The following is a 12,745-nucleotide window of genomic DNA, read 5'->3' as shown; positions in this document are numbered from 1 at the left end:
GAAAGCTCCACCCCTGTCGGTACAAATTGTCACTTAGAGCCATCACACCAAAAGATGCAGCGGCTTCAAATAAGGAACAACACAGCTCAAACCAACAAATAGCACAAACAAACACACACGCAGATAGACAGACAGACAGACGCGAGAAATATATATTAAAATAATGTTCAAATTAACTGCTTCATTGTTATTGTTGTTTTCATACGGTTCATTTATGGAATGTCATTTAGTATTTCATTAGAACTAAATGTATTTCAAATTGTCTGAATTAGGACAGTACAAAAGAGCGCAGAAACAGAACACAAAACCGAAAGGCTCCATTTAGATGTTGTATTTCATAATTGCCAGGCCACCTAAGATGCAGTCTTCTACATATTGCATTTATTTAGTTTTTTATTAACTGTTATGCTTCCGATAGCATTTTGTTTTATAGCCTTTTTAGATTTTAGTTTTTTGAGCCATAGATTGACTTACAGTGTCAGATATTTTGGCTTGGCTAGCAGTAGCCAACTAGCCGGCACATTTTTTGGTTATCTGCCCGTTTCTGATCTTCTCAGAATATTGTTATGAGAGTTGCCTGAAGCGTTAAAGGAATTGGAGACAGAGGAACACAGCAGTGATGAGAAAGTAGACTCATAGTAAGGAGAATAATTGGCTGGTATTCTGAACTTTGTGGGATGAGATTTCTGGTGCTCAGAGCTGCTGACTAATCCCCCAAACTGAGTGCCACACAGAAGACAAGAGGGGGTATAAGACTCTGTTCCCCAGATATTTCCTCAACAGGATCACCAACAGACCATTTCCTGACACTATCTTCAAAAGATGCAGAACTCAGACTTGGCCTCTCAGTTAGCTGATGATTAATGGTGTATTGCGGTTTGCTTTTTTGGTTCATGAAGCACTTTGTGATTATACAAAAAAGCATTATATTTTTGTTGTTATTATTACTTGTAGTCGTAGTAGCAGTGGAAGTTGTCGTGGTAGCATTAGTACAAGTAGTGGTAGAAGTAGTGGTAGTATAAGTAGTAGTAGTATTAGTAAGGGTGGTAGTAGTAGTAATATTAGTAATAGTAGTAGTGGTGGTAGTAGAAGCAGTAGTAGTAGTAGTAGCATTAGTGGAAGTAGTAGTAGAATTAGTAGTAGTAGTGGTAGTAGTAGTGGTGGTAGTAGTAGTAGAATTAGTAGTAGTGGTGGTAGTAGTAGTGGTAGTAGTAGTGGTGGTAGTAGTAGTAGAATTAGTGGTATTAGTAGTAGAATTAGTAGTAGAATTAGTAGTAGTAGTAGTAGTATATTGTAGTTAGTAGTGGTAGTAGTAGTGGTAGTAGAAGTGGTGGTAGTAGTAGTAGTAGTAGTAGCATTGGTAGTAGTGGTAGTAGTACTGGTAGTAGTAATAGAATTTGTAGTAGTAGTAGTACAAATAGTAGTCATGGTAGTAGTAGAAGTAGCATATTAATAAACATACTAAATTCCTAAAAAGCCTGAATATAGTTGACATTTGATAAAGTAAATTAATTTAAATAAATAAAAATATTTCAATATTACAGTTCTTCCACACAGCACACACACACACACACACACACAGTAAAACATTGGCATAAAGACAAATAAGACTTACTCAAAGAGAGCTTGTTATTGTTGTCCTTTCCCGGTAATAACTTTACCCCTCTGGATTTCAGCTCTCCAGAGCTTTTCACTGGTCCAGAGTAGAAAAACATTTCATTAGATAAAACAAAGTTCCAGTAGGAGCTGAGGACAACGGTGCTGTCTTCAGTTGGAGAATAAAACATAACCCCTGAGGAACCAACGCAAAAGTCTAATTGCTATCGGATGCATCTTTTCCTTTGAAAAATGGGCCATTATTATTTTGTCCGTCGGTGTCCAGAATCCCACCCTATTCCCTATAGGGTGCACTATTTTTAACGAGGGCTCATTGGGTTCAGGTGAAACACAGGCCACAATGTAGGAAAAAGGGTGGGATTGAATACACATTGACAATGAATTTTGTGTTCTTATTTTATTTCGTTTTATTCTGTAATTATATATTTTTTATTCTTTATTTTAGTAGGTACGTTTGACTGAGAATAAATTCTCATTTCCTGCAAAAACCTGCGAAGACCCACAACAACATATTACATAATACCACATACAAAACTTAATTCACAAGGTCAGCTGTCAGACATAACAACCAAAGATAAAAAAAAGCAACAGAATGTACAGATACGTTTAACAGGGTGAAGGTGAATCTGTCTGATCCTAATATGGCTTTTTATGAGTGCAAGACAGAGTAAAATAAGGAGTCAAGCCTTAAATCGCACGTCACAGCAACCTTTTCTCTTTGGGGGACAGTTCAGTGAACTGCTAGATCGCAGTCAAAGATCTCTCAAGGACCCCCCTTCGCTGAGTAGCAGGTCATTTTGGTTTGAGTCAAATTTATCAGTGAAAATAACAGCCAATTAAAAAGGTTTCTTTCTCAAAGGGTGAGTCGTCAAAAGGGGTTACAATAAAATGAATAACACGCTGCCCTCCAAAGTACTTCCGCCCAGAGCTCTCGCCAACAGTAGCGCACACAATACGGAAAGATCAGCACTGGCAGCGCAGATCATGCGAGGACAAAGCGAGCCAGGTGAGGTAAGCTACTGTCACACCCGAATGACCATCACAAACTGGGTCCAGTTGTGACGGGGTGACATGACGGAATTACATTCCCGATTAAATGCCCACAGTCCTGGTTGCATTTGATGTCTCGTCTCTCCTCGTTGTCTTCATTTGAAAACGAACCTAATTAATTGATCCACGTCTTTTTTTTTATGAATTACAATGAGTCCCGTCTTAGTTGTTGATCTTTGAAAGCAGCTGAAACATTCAGTTGGGTTGGCATACCGCCGATTTATAATCCAGTCTCCGGTTGAATCTGCATTCCTCCATATTCCCTACTTAGCGTAGAGCACTACTTTTGACCACATTAAACACGCTTCTGATAAGAAATAGGCTGCCGTTTTGGACGGCCTCTAATTTCCAGATAAATCCACACTTTCATGTGAGAATTGAATAAGACAGAGGAAACGGTTGGACTCTTACCCAACACTGCACAGGGGCCCAGATAACCCTGCCATATTTCATAGCATTGATTTTGTGTCTGGGAAAACAGTGCATCACACCGCACGCTACCAATGGAAAACTCGGCATAAACACAATTGTTGAAAAGTTTGTTTTTATTCACGCCTTGGATTGGCCAGCTGGTGGGGCATCGTAGAAACACTATCTTCAAAGTCACAGTGAGGGAGAACAGCAAGGTAATGGATTATTGAGCTGCCTCTGAAACTGCCCTCTGCACGCTGAGCCAGAGGACCATATAGTGGCACTGCCACTTTAGCTCTGCAATACTTGGACTCAAAAGGACCTTCTGGTCTCAAGGGAGAAAACTACACCAGGAGGATCCTTCCCTAGCCTTGCACTAACATGGAAACTGAAGGATGAGTAAAGGCGATTGATATTCAGTTTGTTTTATCCAGTCGCAGACACGTCTCAGTTTTAATAATATTTCAATATATTTGACAATAACGGCGTGTGTTTTCAAATTCACATCCACAGATTGATCCACTTGCATCCCTTTGGCCACAGCATTTGAAGTGCATAAATTCCGTTCATTTGTTTAATTAAAGAAATGGTTAATCAGGTCTCACCTTGATACTGAGCTCTAAACCCTTTATGTCGGTGGTTGCTATCCGTCACAAAATGGAGTCGCAGCCAATTCTTGTTGCTGATGATAGGTGCTGGTATGTTGGTCCCAGATAACCTGCAGGTGAAAACAAAGACACAAAGCATCATCTGGAGTCGAACAACGCCGTCCCCAGACATGGTTGTTCCGTTTCACACAAGACAGATCAGAAAATGCTTCACTGCTGCTGTTACTTCACAAAGAAGCAAAGAAAGAAACACTAGCTGGTATCTGAACAACATGGTTATTAGACACAGCAGCTGTGGAGCCGAAACAAGATCATCTTTTTTAGAGAATATTAAAACGGGAGGAGGTTACTATGGCGTTCCCAGAGCGGAGCAGCTTGAAAGGGTCCCTTAGCTCAATCATCACTGGTAGGAACATCAGAGAACAGAACACTGCCAATGACTGCACACTGCCCTGAAAAACGAAGCCACCTAATATCCATCCCCAGCCCAGTTACACACACACGCGCGCACACACACACACACCCACACACACGCGCACACACAGACCTGCTTAGCCTAAAACAGATCAGATGCATTACACAGTATGTGAGGGATTCAGCCGGCTCACCCTCTGCCAGGGGCCTGTGCTCATTTGTCTGGCTAACCAGGCCCCGGGATCGCTCCCAAATTGCCTACTGACCGCCTGACAGTGCCCTGCTTTCAACCAGGGCCCATGGGGTCGGAGCACCACTTGTTAGGGGAAAGGGTGCCGTTTGGGCCGCGGAGTCGATTGCTTTTATCTTCTGCCTTCAACCCTCTCGCTCCCCGCCTTCTCGCCTCCCTGGCTCCGTCTCAAACAGTCAACACAATCCAACTGCACAGTCATTAAACATGGATTCAGACAGGCCGGCTCAGGTAGAACCGGACGTGCAGGGAGTCGGTGAACTGTTTCTAATGGGTGAAAGGTCCGCTGTCCGGTAATCAGTTAAGGCGCGGGCGTCCGTCGTTTTGTGAAATGACTCGTGCGAGGCTGCTGAAATTCCCTGCGTCAGCCGTGACTCAGTTCAACCGTGCGGTTGGGGGTTCGATTCCCACAGGAGGCATGCACTCACTCAAGTCAGCTTTGATAAGAGTGTCAGCTAAATAATGAAAAGGTAAATGTCGCAGTATCTTACAATGATGGTGTATAGTGTTTGACTTGACCTGAAACAGGTGCTAAAATAGTTTAAATGTTCAGTGGCAAGAGTTACACAATACTTTGGAGCTAATGTTCTATGAGAGGAGCAGGAGCTTCAGCACACAATATTTTAAGCACCAGTATTCAGCTCTGACCCCCCCAACCCCCCCCTCCCCCCAAGAAAAACTCTCCTTTCCTACTAGAACTTTACTAATAAATACTTTTGTTGCTGACAGAAAACAGTTTGATACAATTGTGATATGTAAATGTCTCCACCTGGCTATCAAAATGAATACACAAATTATAAGTCACTTGTGAAAGGAGCCTGGTGACATTTGAGTTGCAGTTTTGCTTTTATAACAGTCCTCTAGTTATCACGTTTTTTTTTCGATCTCACCCAATTGAGCCCCTGTCCATTTTTTTTATTTCCCCAGTGCGCTATGCAAATACAGCACTTAATTCTCCATTTCCACTTTAACACTGCATGTGCTTTATCCCGTTCACACAGTCAGTAAATATGACTTGGTGAATTCCAACACTAAAGGCTTTTTCTAAGCCATCTGTCAGTGGAGAGAAACGGTGTTCCTTCGGGCATTAGAAGGTAATTGATTTCACACAAAACTCGACCTTTTCTTCCCCAACGCTACCCAGCCATTTTACTGAAATGCAAATGACACAAATATTGGAAGACGGGAATGGGAAAAAAAAAAAGCCTTCAGTTACTGAGACACTTACAACAGGTGCAGCCTAAATGGCAGCCTATCAACTTCTTTACACCAGGGCCCATAGGGTAACACAAGGGTTAGGGTTCCATTTGAGCCACAACCCAGAATGCCTTTCAGTCAGTGAGCCAATCACAGTGCAACAACTGAAATGACTGTGTCCCTTGCTGAAGCCTGATAAGGTCTAGGGTTTGGGGGCTGTGAAGGCAATAACATGGAGGGGATTGAAAGTGACTATACAACACAAAAGTTGAGTGCAACCCCGCTAGGCCTCTCAGTCTCTGAGGGCAGTGGACCATGACATTACAGACTTAAAAGTGGCAAAGTCAAACATAATCCATTTCAATAGCAGGCAAATTTGTCTTTGAGAAACTGAAAGTGAATAGTCCCACTGAATGATAATGCATTGCCCTGGTGTTAGATGCTCACTCTATATGCTAGAGTTAACCGTCCAACTGGAAAGGGGACTGATCTGCGTTGCATTAGCGGTAGCTACAGTCCCTGGTCACTAGGGCCTTTGGTTGCTAGGGCGACTCCCAACATAAAATAAACAAAATATATACAGTATTTATACTGTGCTATACAATTTTTGCATGTTATTCTAAGTTTGGTATATTAACTGTTTCTTGTTATGTTAATCAACCCAGGTGACAACATGGCCCTATACGTTGAAATTGAGGGTAAATAAACATTCTACTCAAAACTACTCAAATATTATAGCCAGTACTGACCAGGCAAGCAGGACAGGGGACCTGAGGGGGTCTCCCTTGATTAAGTTAGTCATTCTCATCATATTTACATGGCGTGAGTAATTGCAAAATAGAGTTGCGGAAAATGTGCTCATAAACTGTGTACAAAAACAAGCTCCACCCAATAGAAACATTTAAAGAATTGCAGAAAATGTGCTGTGAAAACGAAAATTAATTTCTGCCTGCCCAGCAAATTGCCTGAGCACCATCTGGGGTGTATGGACAGGATGGTCAGACAGGGCTGCCTTGCAAATCTCCATGGCAGGTTGAGGTCTGCAAGCTGAATCATGATCGCTGGTCCGGGAATCATTCTCATCCAAGAGTAAATATTTTCACGTTCAGCGAGCGGGGTGATAAGTAGCAGAGTGGCTCAGGGGACTTACAAGGATAACACGTTTTGCCGGGAGCCAGGGGGCCCCGCCGACCATCTTGCTTGGGGCCCCCAAGAGGTAAGAGCCGGCCTTGACAGTAGATAGTACGTTGGCATTGTAGTGGTAGAAGCAATGTGCATAGCAGTGATGAACGCAGACGTGGTTTCGTGACAAATGTCGAAGGGGCGCAGCACTCTATCTGACACCGGCAGACGTTTAGGCTCTCTCTTCTGTGTCCATATTTGTAATTGTGAATGACAGGTATTCAACAAGCGGACGGGTTTTGCCCTTTCTGTACAGAACAGATTAGGAAACCTCTTACAAAGGTCGTTTCAAACTAACAGCACATCTCTTAGTTTAGTCAGAATTTTGCGAGAGGGTGTAATTTATAGCCGCAGACAAAAAAAACCAAAAAGAAGTAGACAGTGCTGCCGCCCTGGGCAAAACAAAAAAAGCCCCCAACCCCCCGCCACCCCCCCACTCCATCCACACAAACGCTGTTTGAAAATAATTACATCACAGATATCCGTGTGAAATCGAAGCATCAACCGTGGCACTTACAGAAGTTACCTGGCCTCCCTGACAGAGGCTCTACCGACGCAGAGAAATGTACGCTTCAACTTCAGACAACTTGTCGGTTGTATAACCCAGCAACAGACGTACTTCCCTAAAAGGTGCCCGGGTTTAAACAAAAATCTTATATTTTCAGAAAGAGAAAAGCTCAAATGAATAGGGACAGAATATCCCCACCAAAAATATAATAGTATCTCCTCTAATATTATTGTCTGCAGCTCAGCTTCAGAATATCAAAAAGAAGAATCAACCGAGTCAAGTCATTGGCGGGCATTTTAGAGCTTGTTAGATATCCCTTTCTCCCTTTTCTTTAACAAAGGGAATGTGATGTCCTCACTCAATTCGAGGCCTGGTTTTAATCACACCAACACACCGAGCCCCTTCCCAGACACTGAGGTAATTAATCAGTGCATCAGAGAGTATTGAAGTGTTTCGCCATACCGACATCTACGGACAGCGCGATTGTCTGTTAAACAGGTAGGTGTACCACTTACTTTTTGGAATAGAAAGATATGCACTCCAAATATATATGTAATTCTATGATTACGTGCACGAGAAATGTTGGTGCACGGTGCACATCCCTTCCCAGGCCAATGGGAATTTAACTGCATCCGAGAGTTACAATGTTGCTATTACTTGGCAGCTAACTACCTGTAGTAGGAAACCCACTTTCTTATTAATAATATGCCACCTGTTGTCCCACATGGCACCATCCCATAATTGTTCCTTGGTATCCCATAATTGTTCCTCTAGGTACCAAGGACAGTGGGAGTGAACTACGGGAGAAGCGCGATTGGGGGTGAGGGCGGGAACTGCAGCAACGCTACGAGCCGATGGCTGGGGTGCGGCTGATCAGGTGTGCGCGAGGTCGTCAGCCAATTGTCTCGCTGGAGGGAGGCAGCCAGTTGTCAAATTCCAGTGCTGCCCTAGGCGGCTGCCTAATCTTGTCTAATGGGAGGGCCGGCCCTGGTAGGGTGAGATATAAGGGGCTGTTTGGGACGCAGAGTCCCCAGTCAGATTTTTAACCAATTGGAAGACATTTTATTTTATCACATCTAATACACAAATAACCAAAAAAAGGGAAACAATTAACCCATAATCAGCGTTCCAATTTAACAATTTATTAACAGTTAAATTGAATAATTAAGCAAGGGCAATTAAATACAATTATTGTGCTGTTTCTATTTTCCACAAATTATTATTTTATTTTCCGATGATCAAAGATCAGACAGAATATGGTATATCAACGATCAAAGACAGCTGTAGAGTGGTGTCCGCAGGGCGTTCTTCACCTCCCCCTGACCCAAACATAACATCAACAGGCTTCAAGCAGACCACCATACCCAAGAACCCAGAGCCAACATAACGACTGTGATCCAGGAAGCAATCACACTATGAAATACTCTGAGAGGCTGACATCACAGCTCACATCAGCTCCGACATCGCAGACACTCCGAGAGGCTGACATCACAGCTCACATCAAAACCGACATATCGCAGACACTCCGAGAGGCTGACATCACAGCTCATATCAAAACCGATATATCGCAGACACTCCAAGAGGGTGAAATCACAGCTCACATCAGCACCGACATCTTAGAAACTCTGAGAGACTGACATCACAGCTCACATCAGCACCGACATCTTAGAAACTCTGAGAGACTGACATCACAGCTCACATCAGCACCGACTTTTTAGAAACTCTGAGAGACTGACATCACAGCTCACATCAGCACCGACATCGCTTACATTCTGGACCCACTACAGTTCCCATCCTGCCCCAGCAGGTCCCCAAGTGACACAATTTCCCCTCAACTACCACCAGGACCACCCTCTCCCACCCCCTCCCACCTGGACGACCCTCTCCCACTCCCTCCCACTCCCTCCCACTCTCTACCACCTGGACCACCCCACCCTCTCCCTCTCCCACTCCCTACTACCCTCTCCCACCCCCTCCCACCTGGACGACCCTCTCCCACCTAGACCACCCTCTCCCATCGTCTCCCACTCCCTCCCACCCACCTAGACCACACCCTCCCACCCCCTCCCACCTAGACCACCCCCTCCCACCTAGACCACCCTCTCCCATCGTCGCCCACTCCCTCCCACCCACCTAGACCACACCCTCCCACCCCCTCCCACCTAGACCACCCCCTCCCACCTAGACCACCCTCTCCCATCGTCTCCCACTCCCTCCCTCCCTCCCACCTAGACCACCCCCTCCCACCTAGACCACCCCCTCCCACCTAGACCACCCCCTCCCACCTAGACCACCCCCTCCCACCTAGACCACCCTCTCCAACCGTCTCCTACTCTCACCCACCTAGACCAACCTCTTCCACCGTCTCCCACTCCCACCCACCTAGACCACACCCACCCACCTAGACCACCCTCTCCAACCGTCTCCTACTCCCACCCACCTAGACCACACCCTCCTATTCCCACCCACCTAGACCAACCTCTCCCACACCCACAATTCCATGGGGCTGTGGTGACGGGAAAACAATCTTTACCTTAATGCCAGCGAGGTAAGCTCCCGTTCCACTGAATTGTGCTCATCATCACCCTGCTGAAGTTCAAATGCCGAGATCTATCAGCGATTCTGTGGCAACGAGTTATTGTGACATGTATAGCTCTGTCTAAGCTACGCACAGTGCACAGTAGAAAAAACAATAAAGCCATTTTGGCTTAACAAATAACAGAAATAATGTTGAAAGTCGCTCATATTCCTGCAGACAGAAATACTGAATCGCATTTCAGACGCCGAAGAATAAAAGAGAACAGAACAACACAGAATACAATTAAATAAAATATCAGATTGATAAAAGCCGCAATCTACAGAGTATTTAGATTAGATTAACAGTAAACAAGCGAAATGACCACCACATAATGGCCATCTACAATGAGATGAAGTTATGGACAGCTGGCTGTGTACCACATACACAGGCCGACAGGTCTGCTTCACACACGAAAAAAATCACACCACAGAGGAGTTCAGCAACATTGTCATACAGCACAATACACTTATGTGGATCAAATTCCCATACAGTTAATCAAGCAACAGCGGTGCTTTGAACCGGTTGCTATTAAATGAAAATGTTCAGACAGAAAATCTGCGGCAAACTATCCCAAGCCGGCTCTCGAATGGGAAGAGCGAGCATGCGGAACTAGCTGGATTTCTGGGGCATTATGACTGGTGGGCTTGGCGGCGGCCCTGGCCGTGGAGGTTTAATGGTCCTGCAACTGCTCGCTGATCGTGGTGGCAAATTAACATTGCTAATAGGCTAAGGCTAATAGCTACAAAATTCTCATGTTTTCTTTATGAAGTTCGCTAAGATGTTTGACTGAACTCTTCCGTGGCCTGTGAGAAAGAGTTAACTTAAGCAGCTTCAACACTTGACACCGCAATTAAGGAAGATATATACAGAATATTACAGACTGAAGCGTATAACATTGCCTATCTCATTTGAGCAGCATATTTTTGCCCTTCACACACACACACACATGCACATACGCACACACGCACTTTTGCTGACAGATTTTGAACTTTGTATGAAAAGCATATGAACTTCTCTAGTTTGATCCGGGGACATAATAAAACCGAAGGGGGAAATATGTCAACTGAGTGGGTTAAGCCTTCTTTTGCCTGCATCACCGCATGGTATTTCAACAGGCAGCCCGAGGTCACATGGTTTTCGTTGTGCAAATGATGGAGTTCATCGCCGGGCCCAGGATCCCTGCCATCCAGGACCTCTGCACCAGGTGCTGGTCAGAGGATGGCCCCTGGACATAGTCAGTGGTCCCAGACGTGGACTGTTCCCAATACAAGCGTAGCAAGCGGTAAAAATACATGCCTGTCTGGAACCGACAGCACACTGGACAGCTTCTACCCCCAAGCCATTAGACTGTTGAACGTGACAGCCCAGTGATCTTCTCGGCGCACGTACACACGCACGCACACGCAACGCACACAGGAAGAACGGTGACATGCACTCATAAGTGAACTTTGACCACACACACTTATAGGCTACGCCCACTGTCCGTGACGCATCTGACAAATGACATTTGATTCGATATTGAACAGAGCGAAAGCGCCGTCTTCCCCTTGCATGTTCAATAGACTTGTTTCCGTTTGATGGAGGCCTATCAAAACGCATTAAGATATCTGCAGTGATATCCTGTCAACTTTAATCTTCACGGTCAATACTTTCAATGCCAGACAGCGGCTTGTTTTCTCTCTTCTAGGGTGCGACGATGGATTTTAGCTTATATTTAGTGAATATTTAAATGTCTGACAGACAATCAATTTCAGACGTACACAATTGGAACAGCAGTGTGAGCAAATCTGATGTGCTTACCCACGTTTTTCCAGGTGCACAAAGAAAAACTGCCTTTTAAAACCTCGAACACCCTATAATTAGCATTTAGCTGCTGTGCGGGAACATTTCTGTGATAATTGGATGGTCAGATAAGATGTGGCACATTTATAATTTGGTTGAAGGCCGACTATCTGGGGGTGGAAAGATCAGAACCGCCATTAGAGTTTAGTGGACCATATACCAACTTTACTGTCTCAAATGACATTCATCAGAGGTTTTAGGATCCAGTAAACCTTGTGGAGCAGGAAAATCACCACTGCCACAAAGTGATTCTGTCTACCAGAAGCTCTGAGGCACTGATAATTTCACCTCCAAAGAGTCATGTCTCTCGACCCCATTGTGCAGGTGACATATCGTGTTTGGATCATCCTGTTGTTGCAGGAATTGTCTTGCACACTGAAGTGGTTTGAAAAGGTTTTTTGTAAATTTGTAACGTCCCGTTTAAAATGTCAGATCCAATTTGCCCTAAAGAAAGATGTACAAACCCCCTTCCAAAAAATGTATTATAAACCACCTAATAACAACATTTCCTGTTGCTGCAGATTTATTTTCATGTTGTATTAAACCAGCTCAAAAAAGAAACACCTCTTAATGCATCAAAAAGAAGGGCAACATTAGCCCCTCCTCTCTACTTACCAAATGGATGGCGGCTCCGAGCCCTCGACCTCCAGATAGTCATGTTTCTCATCCATCTGGAAGTCGGTGAAGACCAAGGATATGGTGTCACCGGGGTCGGCCAGTAGAGTCCACTTACACTCCCCAGCGTTGACCAGGTCACTGGGGAACTCGGGGCTGGAGATGATCCCGCTGGAGCCCCTCAGCGTATCGCCGCACGTGTCCTCAGCTGTCAATCAAAGAGAGAATCCAGGACCAGTGTCAACATAATTCATATCGATGACCAGAAGATGTAAGGGGGCTGATAACAATAGTTTGGTTTAAATTACTATAGGGACGCCGAGAAGCCGTCCTAATAAACAACATTGCTCAACTAGGCTAATATTCGTTACAGAAACAAAGGCTCCATTGTCATCATGTAATCAACTGCATTTTGATAGACGACAATGTAGTCATTATCTAGAAAAGACAGTCTAACATCGCTATCAATGCTG

The 12,745-nt window shown here is 44.5% G+C and overlaps 1 protein-coding gene across 1 annotated transcript in view; it reads right to left on the bottom strand.

Annotated features, from left to right (window-relative positions):
- LOC105023500 (CUB and sushi domain-containing protein 3) overlaps positions 1–12,745 on the bottom strand; it is a 254,024-nt gene that overhangs the window by 177,213 nt on the left and 64,066 nt on the right. Inside the window, exons 5-7 of the mRNA XM_034286761.1 lie at positions 12,273–12,480; positions 3,684–3,796; positions 1,616–1,693 (exon numbers count right to left, since the gene is read on the bottom strand). Coding sequence (XP_034142652.1) covers positions 1,616–1,693; positions 3,684–3,796; positions 12,273–12,480 — 399 coding nt within the window. The remainder of the gene's footprint in view (positions 1–1,615; positions 1,694–3,683; positions 3,797–12,272; positions 12,481–12,745) is intronic.

This window comes from Esox lucius, chromosome 16, assembly GCF_011004845.1.
Source record: "Esox lucius isolate fEsoLuc1 chromosome 16, fEsoLuc1.pri, whole genome shotgun sequence".
Classification (NCBI taxonomy): Eukaryota; Metazoa; Chordata; class Actinopteri; order Esociformes; family Esocidae; genus Esox; species Esox lucius.
Note: the sequence above shows the minus strand (reverse complement) of the source record. Positions and strands in the feature narration are given on the sequence as shown.